General features: G+C 35.6%; 1 protein-coding gene across 1 annotated transcript in view; it reads left to right on the top strand.

Annotated features, from left to right (window-relative positions):
* The window catches only part of ETNK1 (ethanolamine kinase 1), a 33611-nt gene extending 27788 nt beyond the window's left edge, over window positions 1-5823 (top strand). Inside the window, exon 8 of the mRNA XM_084880397.1 lies at window positions 265-5823. Coding sequence (XP_084736523.1) covers window positions 265-337 — 73 coding nt within the window. The 3' untranslated portion in view covers window positions 338-5823. The remainder of the gene's footprint in view (window positions 1-264) is intronic.
* The last annotated feature ends 8193 nt before the right edge of the window (window positions 5824-14016 follow it).

Below are 14016 nucleotides of genomic sequence, written 5' to 3'. Positions count from 1 at the left end.
GACATTGTAGTTATTCTTTTCAATCAAATGTTATAAAGTTTATATACATTTAATACATGGTTTGAGAGGAAATCTGGTTTAATCTGTTAAATGTACTTAATATTAGAAAGGTGTCCAGTAGATGGTGCAATAAACTAAAAATATATTCTTTGAAAAAATCGTAAAATTTAAAAAAAAAATTTAGTTGAGAAGGGGTGAGTGGAAATAAAGGGGAGGATTAAGTTTTCAGCTCTGACTAATTTTGTTATTCTCTTTTCTCACTAGGTATGCAATTGTTCGTTTTAACCAGTACTTTAAAATGAAGCCTGAAGTGACTGCATTAAAAATGCCTGAGTAAAGATGTAATTATTCTCAAGTAGCTGAACAATGCTTGTGAATCTTTTCTTGAGAAATTCCGAAAAGCCAATTATTTGTTAAGATTCTGTTATTTAATTTGGTTATCTTGCTTTACAAATTATGCCTCTATCAACCAATTTGTTTTTTAAATGGACTGAATGATGTAAAAAAGATATATATACCTACTGCTGTCAGTATGCAGTACATTAGAAATTTGTTAAATCTACAAAATAGGTATAAAGATGTCAATTTAATCTTTTTGATAATTTAATCTGCTATATGTGAATTATTTATTATAAATGTGACATGGTTCTGTGACTGCTTTAATCTATCTCATCCATTAAGTGTAAGCAATGAAAATGTTCCAGAAGAAACTTTTTTTTTTTTTACTTTAAGAAGATTAATTTTAGTTAAAAGTTCTAGATGTTCATTGTAACTTTTTTTATCTTGATACACTGTAAGTAAAATAGATCATTTACTCTTGAAATGCCAGATATAGATTACTTAGGATGTTCTTGGAAAAATACCTGTCTAGGAGTGTGAGATACATTCACTATCTATGGTAGTGGAACATCTTTTTGAACTGAATATTGGAAACTGTTTCGTTGGGGGGAATTTACCTTAGAATTTAATTCTCCTCTTCCTACAGAGTCTGGCAGTATAAATATTTACTGTATAATCCTAGAATAGATATGAGATTTTGTGTCACCAAAATTTGTATTTAACAATATTCTCATATACTAAATGTGGTCATTTAAGTTACTAGTTTACTTTTAAGATTTTAGTGTATCAAGTTTTTTTCTAACCAAATGTTTTGTTTTACATATTGAGATGTTCTATGTCTTTGTTAATAAATAATAGTAGAACAATTGCTAATTAAAAAAAAAAAGATAGAACACTTGGGAACAAGAAAATGTCAGTTAGATTAATTCTGTTTTACCCCTGTAGATTCATTTTTTACATTTGGTTTCATGTTTTAGTTTGACTTCATATCTTTGGAATGATAGCATATGATTGCTTGATAGATACATGTAGGTTCAGAGAAGTTGAAGTGTTAAAATAATTAAATAAGGAACATTTAAGGTATTGATCTTGTACACTTAATCTGATATATCAAAATGTGAATTAAGCAGAAATACTCCTTGTAGGAAGGATTCTGTTTTTATTACTCTTGATTTTGTTTGTGTATTTTTTATTTTATTTTGTTTTGAAGTGAGGATGATAATTATTTGGAAGGGAGTTAGATCTTTGGGATAAGTAAGCTTCATGTTTTGAAGACTGCCATATGGAGCTGAGTAGTCATGGTTGTCTTTACTTAGAAAATTAGTCTGACAAGCTTTTCACTTTGGTCACATAAGTGCCCATGTACAAAGTTGGCTTAATGGATCTGCATATTCAGAATATGCAACTACACATTATCCTCTGAGAAATCTTCTGAGGAGTCTGATATATTATTCCAAATGACTTATATTCTCAGATAAGTGCTTTAAAATACTTGGGTTATCTCAAGATGTTTAAAGGTAATCAAGTAGAAACACTTACAGGCCATTTTAAATGGTAAATTCTAGTTACATAAATAGAATATGAAAATCTGTTTATATCTATAACAGTGTTAGACCAATATTTGTTTTCTACCTCCCCAATGTTAAAAATGTTCACTTCTGTTTTTATAAACCACATTGTTGTAGAATCAATAGAGTTTTACTTAATTGACTGAATGGAACCAATTAAACAATGAATACCTTTTTATATAATGTTAGAGTGTACTTGAAAAATTGTTTTTGGTGGGATTTTCATCTGTGGTTGGAATATTATTTTCAATGATGAAGAATATGTAATACTCTTGATTTTTTTGCTTTCTGACTTAAAGTGCAACATTATATATCTACATCAGAGGGGAGAAGGTCATTTTTCTACCTTATTTCATATTCTTCAAACTATTTTGAATAGAGATTCACTGAGTCATTGTTGATAGACTCTGCATACTAGTTGTGACACTATAAAAAACATTTCAAAAAGGTCATATAGAAAATGTAAAGGTTAATAAAGGCTCTCACTCTAGTCCTAGGAGTATCTAGTAGATCTTGGGAACATAATCAGATAGTTAAAATATTTCCCTCATTCTTTGGTTAGGATTTAGATGTGATGATCCCAGTTCTGTACAGATTTTTTTTTGGATCAATTATCAAAATTAATGCTGTGCAGGCTATTAGGGTTCTAAATTGCTTTCCTATTTGTTGACCATTTAAAAAATTCTAAAGGAAAGACAGCTCTCTAAAATGTGTCCTGTGGCTTCTTGACATGTCTGTTGCCTTTTTATGTTAAGCTAAGGAACTTGAATGCCTTACCTAATAACTCGTAAGCTCATTTTGTAAATATGAAACTGATTGTTAGAGAAGTGGCATTCATGTACTACGCCGGAAAATACGGTATACTCATTGTTAGTCAATAGACCATAGTGGCCTGGATGCTTTAACAAGCAGAATTCCACAGTTATTTCCCTCTTTGTTCTTTACATACTTGTTTAGAGCTTACCTGACCAGTAATATTTGATTCCCCCACCTTCCAACAACCAACCCCCATGCTACCACCATTTTCTGGAAATCAAAGAGATGTGGTAGTAAATCACACTGTTCACATGATCATTTTAGATCAAAATGAGCACAAAACTCATCAACTAGGTCTGCCTGGAATGTATATAAAACAGTGTAAATAAAAATTTGTAAATTAGTGTGAATTGTATCTTGCATATGAGATTGTGTATTGTTTTTCATTATTTTCCCTTTTAAAGAAAATTTTCTGTAAAGAACTGATCCAGTTCTTTGGTTTTATACTGGAAACAGCCAGCAGTTCAGGCTGCATAGCAGGATAACAAGAGGAACTGGAGATAGGGTTTATCAGTTTTTGTTAATGTCAGTACTTATTTATGTAGCCTCTCAGTGCCTAATATGACTTCTTCATTTTTTAATTGTTTTTGTGAGGTTAGATTCCTGCAAGTGGTCAATTAATATACACAGAATTTCATTCCATGATTTCAAGCTAAAACAAATTAAAAATATAATTTAATGATTGCAAACTGAAGTATTATCTCTTCCTATTTTCAAGTTTAACTTTTTTCCTAAAATAAAAATATGAAATTTTTGATATCTCAATGAGAATCTAAATCCCATGTGTACAAGAAATATGGTAAATAATAGCTGTTAGTTTAACCAAAGCATATCTCATGTGGCTTCTCTAGACATAAAGTTGTTTATTATGGGATTGTAAACAACAAAAAGATGTAATATTTTAATGACTGCTATTTACTTTTTTGCTGGACTAAAAATGTTTGAACTTCATAAATATGTTACTGAAACTTCCAGAGTAAAAGAAAAAAGCCTCCCCACACACTTTGTTATAAGTTAAAAATCTCCACTTTACTAATCATACAGGTATTTCATTACACAAAGCTTTCTATATAATTTTTAATTGCTTTATAATATAAATGCGAATACTATCAGTTTGATTTTCTGCTTTAAATTACCTTTAATAAACATTGATAATGCATTCTAAAGTGATACAGATTTCAGTTGATAGACAAAGTTAATAGTGCTTTGTGCTAGGAGAGTTTTGTTATTGGCAGCAACTTGCACAACTTGCACAAAAAGCAAATGCTAGTAACTGTTAATGCACAGATGAAAATGGAATTATAAGTATGTGATTAAAGAAGTTTTATCTTTATTTGAAAGTTAATTTCCTCTGGTTTTTCTTCTGTTCAGTAGATTTTAGAATGACCTTTGACTGGAAACTTAGTTACATAAGGCAGTCTGTTTCTTCTTAAAGAAATTAGTTATATTGAACTGCCTTTTTATTTCTTCTTATATAACACCTTATAGCGTTACATTTTGGGTTTAATATCTTTGGACAGAAAAGCATATCAGTTATTTTAAATGAACCTCCCCCTATCTTTGAAGCTTAGTCTCCAAAATATGTTACTATAAAAGAAAATGCTTTGGATTGCATTACTTGAAATCTTGAAAACTGAAATTAATAAGATACATAATGAATTAGATTTTTCTGAACACAACTTTTATGCTAAAAATTCTATTTCAGGATCACAACTTGAAATAGAAAGTTTCACTATTTCAATTAAAAACTATACAGAAAATCCATTTGTGTTGGGTATCCAAAATTAAAGCTTTAAGTAGATTTCTGTGCTGAAATCTGCTTTCTCTTTTTACCGATGCACTTACTGTGCTACTGATGTTATATCAAACTGGTTAAAATAAAATGTGTTCATTATAAATCCTATAGCTTTTCTAGTTACAAAAAAATTGTGTAAAATACTCAATATTTTTGTTTACATCTTAATCCATTAAAGGTATAATTACCCATTAATCATTTTAACAAATATAAGATACTTATAAAAATTGAAAAGGCTACATAGTGTATTTAAACTAGTTAGTGATGAATAAGAAAAAGCTGGCTAATTTAAGTTGTTACATAAATATTAAAACTCTAACAGGAACTTTCAAAGCTAGGTTGAGATTTGATGGTATCTATGTAAATTAGTTCATGTGACCTGGAAAAGACCCCCAAAAATTGGTGGAGAAAATGTGAATATTTGCTTGCTATGGTTGAGGTGTGCTGCTACTTCAGTTTTGGTAGTGACACACTGACATTTTTATTGTCCAATAATCTGAAGAAGTTTCCTTTTGTTTGTGCTAAAGTAACTATAAATTGGTGGGATTTGCGAAGGGAAAACTTTTAAACTATATCTAGGAGCCGTTGTACAGCTGGATGAAGAAGTTTCCATGATGTGAAATATTTGAATTTTAAATATTAAAAAAAAAGAAGATATGGCATCATTCCATGTTCATAAATGATAATTTCAGATGCAGGAGGAAAAAACCCCAGCGAATAATTGTATGCTAAATTGGGAAATTGGTAGAAAGCTTAAATTTATGTTTATCAAATGTGAACCATAGTAGTATAATGCTGCTTTGTATATACTGTAAGTGCTACAAATAGTCTCAGCACTGAAAATGTATTGATACCTCTCAAACGAATGCAACTTTTGAAGGAGGTGTTTTGATATGCCTCAGAAAGTATCTGAGAACTTGTTAATTTGGTAATGAAGATACTTCCTGTTTGTTGTTGCATACTTTCATGTTTAAAATTTAATTTTTACATTTTTACTACTGTTAATTTAAGTAAAACTTGTTCTGTGGACAAAATGGGGTTGCCAGTGAAGAAAATAAAAGACAGCCTCGTTCATGTAACTGCTTACGTAAAAATATGTTTTTGCTCTTTGTTCGTAAATGTTTAATGAAGCTGTTTGTGTTTCTGTTTAAAATATAAGTGATGTTTAGGCTTTATTTCTGTTTAATAAGACCTTTTACCATTGATTAAATGAAGGAATGTATCTTTTTGAAGAGATTTATATTCTGTAAATAAAAAATTGGTTGTAACAATAAAGTTGGGTTCTAGTTGCAGCGTCTCCATAAATCTTGTCACTTTTGACTAATTTTTGTGGTTTGCTTTTGTGGAAAAACAAAGTACTTTAATGTTAGTGTATAACTATTTGAAGTCATTTTTAAGTTTCTACTTCTCTGATTTTATAATAAAGTGTTGAAAGATTTTTAAAAAGTTACAAAAATTTGGCTGAGACAAGAGTATAGAATATTATATAACTTATAAACAAATTCTGTTTACCTAGTGTAAAAATTCATTATTCTTTAACCATTATACTTTGTGTCTTCACTATGGGTGGTGCTGGAAACATGACACTGTCTTGGACTTAGCATCTACAGTCTAGGAAGGGAGTATCCATTCAGCTAGCATTTATTAATGTCAGGTAATGTGCTGGATGGAGATACAATCTCTATCTTCCAATAATGTTTATCATGAGATCAATTCTCTGCATAGTAAAGTCAGCAGTGAGTGGCTGTGTGTGGGTGTGCGAGTGTTTTACAGAATGCTTTCCAATTTGGGTTTATGTGGTGGTTTCTAATGATTGGATTGAGGTTATTTCCAGCCAAAATACTAGAAAGGTGATGTGTCTCCTTAGGGCACATGTGTCAAACACAAGGTCCGCGGGCCAAATCCAGCCCGCCAGGCCTTGCAATGTGGCCCGCACCGCGCTGTCATCACTGCACTCCGCTGTCAGTTTATGACATTGTCAGTTTATGACTGTTCAGTAAACCATTCGGCCCGCGATTTAGGCTGGATTTTAGATTTTGGCCCCTTCTCTGATTGAGTTCGACACCCCTTAGGGTATCACATCTGAGGAACTCATTGTTGATACTAGTTTTGATCACTTGATGAAAGTACTGTTCTGTGTTTTCACTGAATATTTTCCTCGTAAATAATAAGCAACCTTTGAGGAGATACTTTAAGATTATGTAGTTATTTTGATGTGTTTTGTCTGTTGTTCAACATTTCCTCTTTCCTGATTTAGCAACACTTGATAATTGCCTAAACCAATTTTTATTGTGATGGCTAAAAAATGTTTATTTTTCAATTCTACTCCATACTCCAAACACTGTATCAATCTACTTATTATATTCCGTTGATGTAGCTGTTTTTTTAAGTATAAACTCTCAGGTTTCTATTTTCAGTGGATTATGTTACTGGACATATTTGTATTGATATTAAAATTGTATGAGAGTTGGCTTTGGGGAACCTTATCAGATCTGGTTCCTGTGACATTTTGATATGTACCAATATTTTTTGCACATTTTACCCCACTTTCTAATTTTATACCTTTCCTTCCTGAGCCCTGGAATCAACCATTTCTCCAAGGAGCCTAGTTCTTTTTAGAGGGAATAGTACTCAGAAACTTAGGTCTAGAAACTATGCTTATTGTTCCTGAGATATCACTGATCCTACCTGGCAAAGCAAGAAAACACCCAACCTCTTACATTTTATGTAAATTTATCTTTTAGAAATTGAGATCATATTGACAACTTCAATTTCTAATTCAACTTCACAGTTTTTCCTTTCCTCCCATTTCATAATTTTTTTTTCTTACTCTGATAACAAAGATATGTATTTTTGTTAAGAATACCATACAATTGGTGTGCCCTTAGCTCTGGATTAAAGTGGTGTCTCCCCATTTTCTCATTTTAATTAAGCATCTAGTGGAAAGGGATACTTTGAAACTGATTTTTAAAAATTAATTTTAGCATCTATTTGGCAGTTTTGCCTGCAACAATCATTGTGATGTTTACTGGATGTTGATTTCCTATTCCCTCTTTACTCCTGCACTCATAAACTGGACTTTCACTGTAAGAAAAAGCCGTACCTTCCTTATTCAACTCAATCAGTAAGGACACAAAGGCATTTAATTCTTTGAGCCAAACTCTGTAACAGTCATTTTGTTGCTCAGTTTGTCCCAGTTTGGTGATTGAGAGCTCCTTTAATTTGGCTGCTATATCGTTTCATCATGCCCACATTATTTTTTGAGCACTTTCCTTTCCTGCAACATAAAGACATTCCTGGCTAGGCTTGTTCCTTCCTTGCCCTAACAACTCTCAGCTCAACTATTTCTTCAAGGAGCCCTGACACTTAATCTTTAGAGAATATTTAGAAACACATCTAGTGCCAGGTGTATTCATTGTTCCTAAATTCATTGCTTCTAAATTCTGTCATTTGACGAAATTAGGAAATTGCATGTAACAATTTTTAGCATACATAACACCTGTATCTATATATCCTGATCCATCTGTTTTTGTAACTTTATTTTGATCATTTTAGACTTCTAAAAAAGTCAGTAGAATAGTTAAATACACTTACATATATTCTTTTTCACAGTTCTCTAATATTTTTACTTAGCTTTATTTTATTTCTTATTTCTTACTGTGAATTATTTAAGAGCAATTTGCACACAAATATTCTTTGCCCCTCAAAACTTGTATTTCTTCTTACCTCCACTGTTTCTGATGAGTTGGTGATTATATATTTTTATTGATTTCAGAGAGTAAGGGAGGGGGAGAGAGAGAAACATCCATGATGAGAGAATCATTGATTGGTTGCCTCCTGCACAACCCCTACTGAGGATCAAGCCCACAACCTGGGCTTGGGCCCCGATGGAATTGAACCTCCTGGTTTATGTGTCAACACTCAACCACTAAACCACACCAGCTGAATGTTTTGCCAATTATTTCAGTTGTAGAATTTTTATTTGATTATTTTTAGAAATTCTGTTTTGCTTTTCCAATTTCTAATTCCTGATGAGCAGAGTTTTTATATCTTTGAGCATGTTGTGATTGGTGCTTTAAAATCCTTGTCTATTATTTTCAACAGCTGGGTCAATCTCAGGGACCTTCTATTGATTTTCTTTTGCGTATACATTTTCCTCTTTGTATATATAGTAGTTTTGTTTTGTGTCCTAGATAGACATTGTGATTGATATATTGTAGATATGCTTGATTTTGGTATGATCCTCTGGAAACTATTGATTTTGTTTATTTTAACAGGCATGTATCTTGGCTATACTCAAACCTCAAATGCTCTGGCTGCTGTTAGTTGCGGAGTAGCTAAATTTTTTGACAATGCATATGCAGATTTTAGTGCCATTTCTCTCTGGATCCTTCTTGGAATTTCTTTTCATACTTTCCAGCTAATGAGGTTGCTTTCAACTCTGTTCTTTAGTTCTTCAAGTAAGGCTGTATGTTTTCTGAGTTTTAGCTGTTCCATAAACCTCTGACTTGTGGCTTAATGTTAACAAAATGGGCAACTTAATGCTATTGTCTTTTTCTAAGTGTAAAATCTGCTCTAGTTATGTTTTGCTGTTGGTTGCTCTCTAGTGCTTTTAGGTAGTTCTATATATTACTATTATAGAAGCCTGTTGCACAGATTCTTGCACTGGTAGGGTCCCTCCACCTGGCCTGCGAGGATTGGGTCCCAGATGGTGGTTCTTGGGTGATGCACCCAGAATTGGGCTCCCTCCTCTCTTCTCCCAATATTATGTCACTTTCTCTCTATCTGTCTTGCTTCTTTCACTTTACCCTAAGTTTAGCAGTAATTGATGACTTGTGGGCACTAATTTAGCTGCAAAATGCAATTATTATTTTTTAAAGTATATTTTATTGATTTTTTACAGAGAGGAAAGGAAAGGGATAGAGAGTCAGAAACATCGATGAGAGAAACATTGATCAGCCGCCGCCTGTTACACACACACCCCCCTTCCCCCCCCCACTGGGGATGTGCCCGTAACCAAGGTACAGGCCTTTGACTGGAATCGAACCTGGGACCCTTCAGTCCAAAGGCCGACGCTCTATCCACTGAGCCAAACTGGTTTTGGCAAATGCATTTATTTAGCAAATAGGACTTACTTAGCCTGGAATCTAGTTGGCCTAGGGCAGGACCCTGCTCAATGTCAGGCTCCTGCCCAGACCCTTCCACCCAGGTGGAGTCCTGTGGCAATAGGAACCTCCTTCCCACCTGAGCTGCTCCTTTGCCTCCTTCCCTCCCGCTGGTGCTACTGTCTGCCCAGAGGGAGGGAAGCTGCAGCCGGTTTCCCAGCCGATAGTGGTAGTGGGAAAATTTGCTGCCTCCACTGGAAATTGATATTGAGTGGATGGGCCAGCAAGGGCACCAGATGTTGGGGCCCAGCCAGTAGGTCCTACACGTCTCATCATTTAGCTAATTGAGTTGAAAAGTTTCTGTAAGGGCCAGACCCATGACCTCTGAAATGGGCTAGAGGCCTGGTTGGGAGCTAGACCTGAAGTGAGGAGCTAATGGGCTAGAGGCCTGATACACGGATTTGTGCATTGGGGGGTCCCTAGGCCTGGCCTGCAGGGGTCAGGCTGAAACCAGCTCTTCGACATCCCTTGAGGGGTCCTGGATTGTGAGAGGGCAGTTCTTGGGTTATGCACCCTGGAATCAGGCTCCTCCTTCTCTGGTTCTGGGTGCATTACCCGAGAACAACAGCTGCCAAGTCACCACAACTCAGCAGCTCCTGCATTGAGCATCTGCCCCCCTGGTGATCAGTGCACGTCATAGTTACTGGTCAGCTGGTCTGCCAGTTGGCCAGTTGCTTAGGCTTTTATATATATAGATATCACAAGTTTTATCTATGAGAACACTGATACAATATGAGCTAGTACACCATCACTCAAAGTATAACCTTTTTATTGTAGCTTTTTTTAGTTGGCAATATAATTGACTAGAGGCCCAGTGCATGAAATTTATGCACTGGTGGGGTCCCTAGTAGCTGCTAACTGGGTACTCCCTCCCCTCTGCTGGCCCCAGCCCGTGGTTGAACTCCCAGACAAACTCCCAGTCAAGGGGACAATTTGCATACTATACACTTTTATTATATAGGGTAGGATAGTTTGAATTGTTATAGATGTTAAAGCTTCTGAAAATTGTACCTCTTTAAAACAAATACCATGTATTTTAACTTGTAGAGTTTTAATTATATTTCAGAATTTGTATTTTCTTTTGACCCAAGAATTGCTTGTTTAATAGAAAGTTAATTTTTAGGTAGAAGGATCTTTTTTATGTTTGGGTTTTTAATATTTTGTTATTTCATTCTTATCACAAAGTGTTGTTTACAATATTTCTGTCCTATGGAAATTGATGTTTTGACCTAATATGTGATCCTCTTTTGGGAATGCTCCATGCTTGTTTCAAAAGAAGATATATTCTCTATATCAGGGTGTAGTCTTTTATATACACATATCCACAACCACACAGTCTATCCTTATTATTCATAGATTTCATATTTTTTAACTTGCCTACTTACTAAAACTTATTTGTAACCTCAAAGTCAATTCTTGGGGGCATTTTTGTGGTCATCTGTGGACATGCACGTTGGTGTTGCTGGAAACGTGCATTCTCACCGAGGGCTGAACAAGTGGACTCTGCCCTCTTGTATTAGCTTTCATTCTGTAAACAGATGCCCTTTTCACTGTACATTTGTTTAGTGTCATTTTTTTTTTCTTTTTCGTTTTTGTTGGTGGTTTCACTATTTAAAATGGCCCCCAAACATAGTGCTGAAGACTTCCTTGGTTCAGTCTCACCTCTTCAGCTTTAAGACTCACTCCCTGCCCTATGCTTTGAGATAGAGCAACACCCAGCTGCTTATAGTTCTGAGACATATCAATCTTGTACATATCTCTGCTTTTTTTTTTCATGCTGCTTATCTTTTAGACCGGGTCAATTTTTACTTTGTTAAAACTTTAAAAAGCTTTGCTCAAATATTTTGAGAATATCATTTCCAGAAAACCATCTCTCTCTTCTTGGCCAATTATCCCTTCTGGCCCTCTTCCCTTGCCTGACTGCAGTGGCCAGGATCACCTCTTATCAGTGAATTTATCTCATCTTATTTGTCTTTATGAGTTTGCCTTCCTGAGTAGATGTTATGCTCATTAAGAACATGAGTTTGATAGTATCATAGGTATGTAATGGGACTTTATGTTTAGCAAGTGGAAGTATTAAATTAGTTAAGAATTACTGCCAATCAAGCTAAAAATAAAATAAGAAAGCAGTATTTGATCTTGGAGAGACACAAACCCTGGAAATGACAATCTAGAATAACTTGAGTTGATAGGATTTCATTGGAGAAGCTGTACTTCACTACTTCGAAAGTTAGAAATTCATTTTATTTTTTACCACATACTTATGCATATTTTGTTTTTATTTAGTTGAATCTCAATTTAGAGAAGTATGTAGATGCTTTGTTAACTGCCATTGATTTCTGATGTGACCAGAATTTAGTGTTCTTATAATCTAGCATCCCAGTAGTTTGTCAGGCCCTATTTTTAAAATGTATGTCCATAACATTGAAACAGCAGTGAAAAAATGTTTCCTCTCTAGACGAGTTTCAGTAAAAATCTGTATAAACGTCAATAAAGCCCAAGCCAATCGTCATTTATTTATACCAGAAATTAATATTTAAAGTGGCCATCATTACTTGGCTGGTGCTGCTAAGTAGTTGAGTGTTGATCTATGAACCAAGAGGTGACAGTTAGATTTCCATTCAGGGCACATGCCTGGTTTGTGGGCTTGATTCCAAGTAGGGGGCGTGCAAGAGGCAGGTGATCAATGACTCATCATTAATGTTTCAATCTCCCTCTCCCTCTCTGAAATCAATATAAATATATATATTAAAAAAAAAAAAGGCAAAGTGGCCATCCTATATAATAAAAGCCTAATATGCTAAGTGTCTAGTTGTCCGGTAACATAAAGTATTAGGTAACATAGGACAAAGAACTCTTGCTTGCCTATCCAAAAAAGAAAACTTACTGCCAAATCTCCGCTCAGCCAATAAAGTATAATATGATAATGATATGCTAAGGCCACTCAACTGCTGGCTATGATGTGCACCTACCACCAGGGGCAGATGTTCTGACTGTAGGTTAACTTGCTGCTGGGGTCTGGCAGATAGGGACTGAGCCAGACAAGTCCTGGAGTCCTCCCATGGTCCCTCCCCCAGGCTGGCCCCACCCTGATTGGCTCCCAACAACCCAGTTGGGGGCAAGGCTGACCTGCAACTGCCCATGACCCCTCCCCACAGCTGGTCCTACCTCCAATGGGCCCCTATTGGGGCAGGCCAGCTGGACCCCACCTGTGCCCAAATTTGTGTACTGGGGCTTTAGTCATTAATAATTCATTATGCAGGAAATAACTGTTTTCTAAAGATTTGTCAGTTACAGGTATTTCTACTCTTATTTTAATTCAACACAATCACGAGTCAAATATGCTAGTTTCTATTGCAATGTCTATGGTCTGTTTTCTCAACTATATTGTGAATCTTAATAGTTGAAACATTTCATCTCACAAAAACTATATATTTAGTAATTAGCTGACAGTCCCTTATCTGAACACTAGCTACTTCGTCTTTGTCTTTGATTTTAATCTCACAACATTTTAACAATCTAACTCAAACTGTTCTCTTTTTCCCCAGTTTTGTAACACTTGGGAAAAATTTAAAAGTTTATTGTGCACTTGCAGTATTTTTTCACATGTAAGCAGAAGGCTGTGTAGGTGCCTTGTAAAAGGCTGTCTTGATGACATCCCTAACAAGAACCTAAAGCAATCCTGATAAAAATTATTTCTGAGTTCCAGCTTTGAAATATTCTGAAAAGAAAAATCAACAAGAAATGTAACCACTTGACCACATTTGGCACTAAGTTTTCTTTCTTGGTTAGGCAAGCAGATTTCTTTGTGCTATGTTATCTGATAATATCCTATCTAATAAAGAGGGAATATACAAATTGACTGTCATGCCCTCACAAGATGGTAGTGCCTACAGCCACAAGATGGTGGTGCCCAGTCTCCTCAGCCCTAACTCATCCAGCCAGAGTCCTCTAGTCCTCTCAGCCATGCCTCATCCAGCCTCAGTTCCCCAGTCCCCTCAGCCCTGTAGGGGAAATCAGTTGGGGTGATTGGGCCAGCAGGGGAGGGAAGTTGGGGATGATCATGCCTGCAGGGGAGCAGTTATGGGTCAATCAGGATGGCAGGGGAGTGGTGAGGGGGCTTATGAGGCTGGTAGGCAGAGTGGTTAGGGGCAATCAGGCAGGCAGGCAGGCAAGTGGTTAGGAGCCAGCAGTCCTGGATTGTGAGAGGGATGTAACCACAGCCGGTGGGATCGGGCCTAAACCGGCAGTCAGACATCCCTTGAGGGGTCCCAGATTGGAGAGGGTGCAATTTGGGCTAAGGGACACAACCCCCCCCCCCCCCGCCCCATGA

The sequence above is a fragment of the Pipistrellus hanaki genome (genome assembly GCF_964339955.1).
Source record: "Pipistrellus hanaki genome assembly, chromosome: 3".
NCBI classification, from domain to species: domain Eukaryota; kingdom Metazoa; phylum Chordata; class Mammalia; order Chiroptera; family Vespertilionidae; genus Pipistrellus; species Pipistrellus hanaki.
The sequence above is the reverse complement of the archived record's forward strand: the minus strand, read 5'-3'. Positions and strand labels throughout refer to the sequence as shown.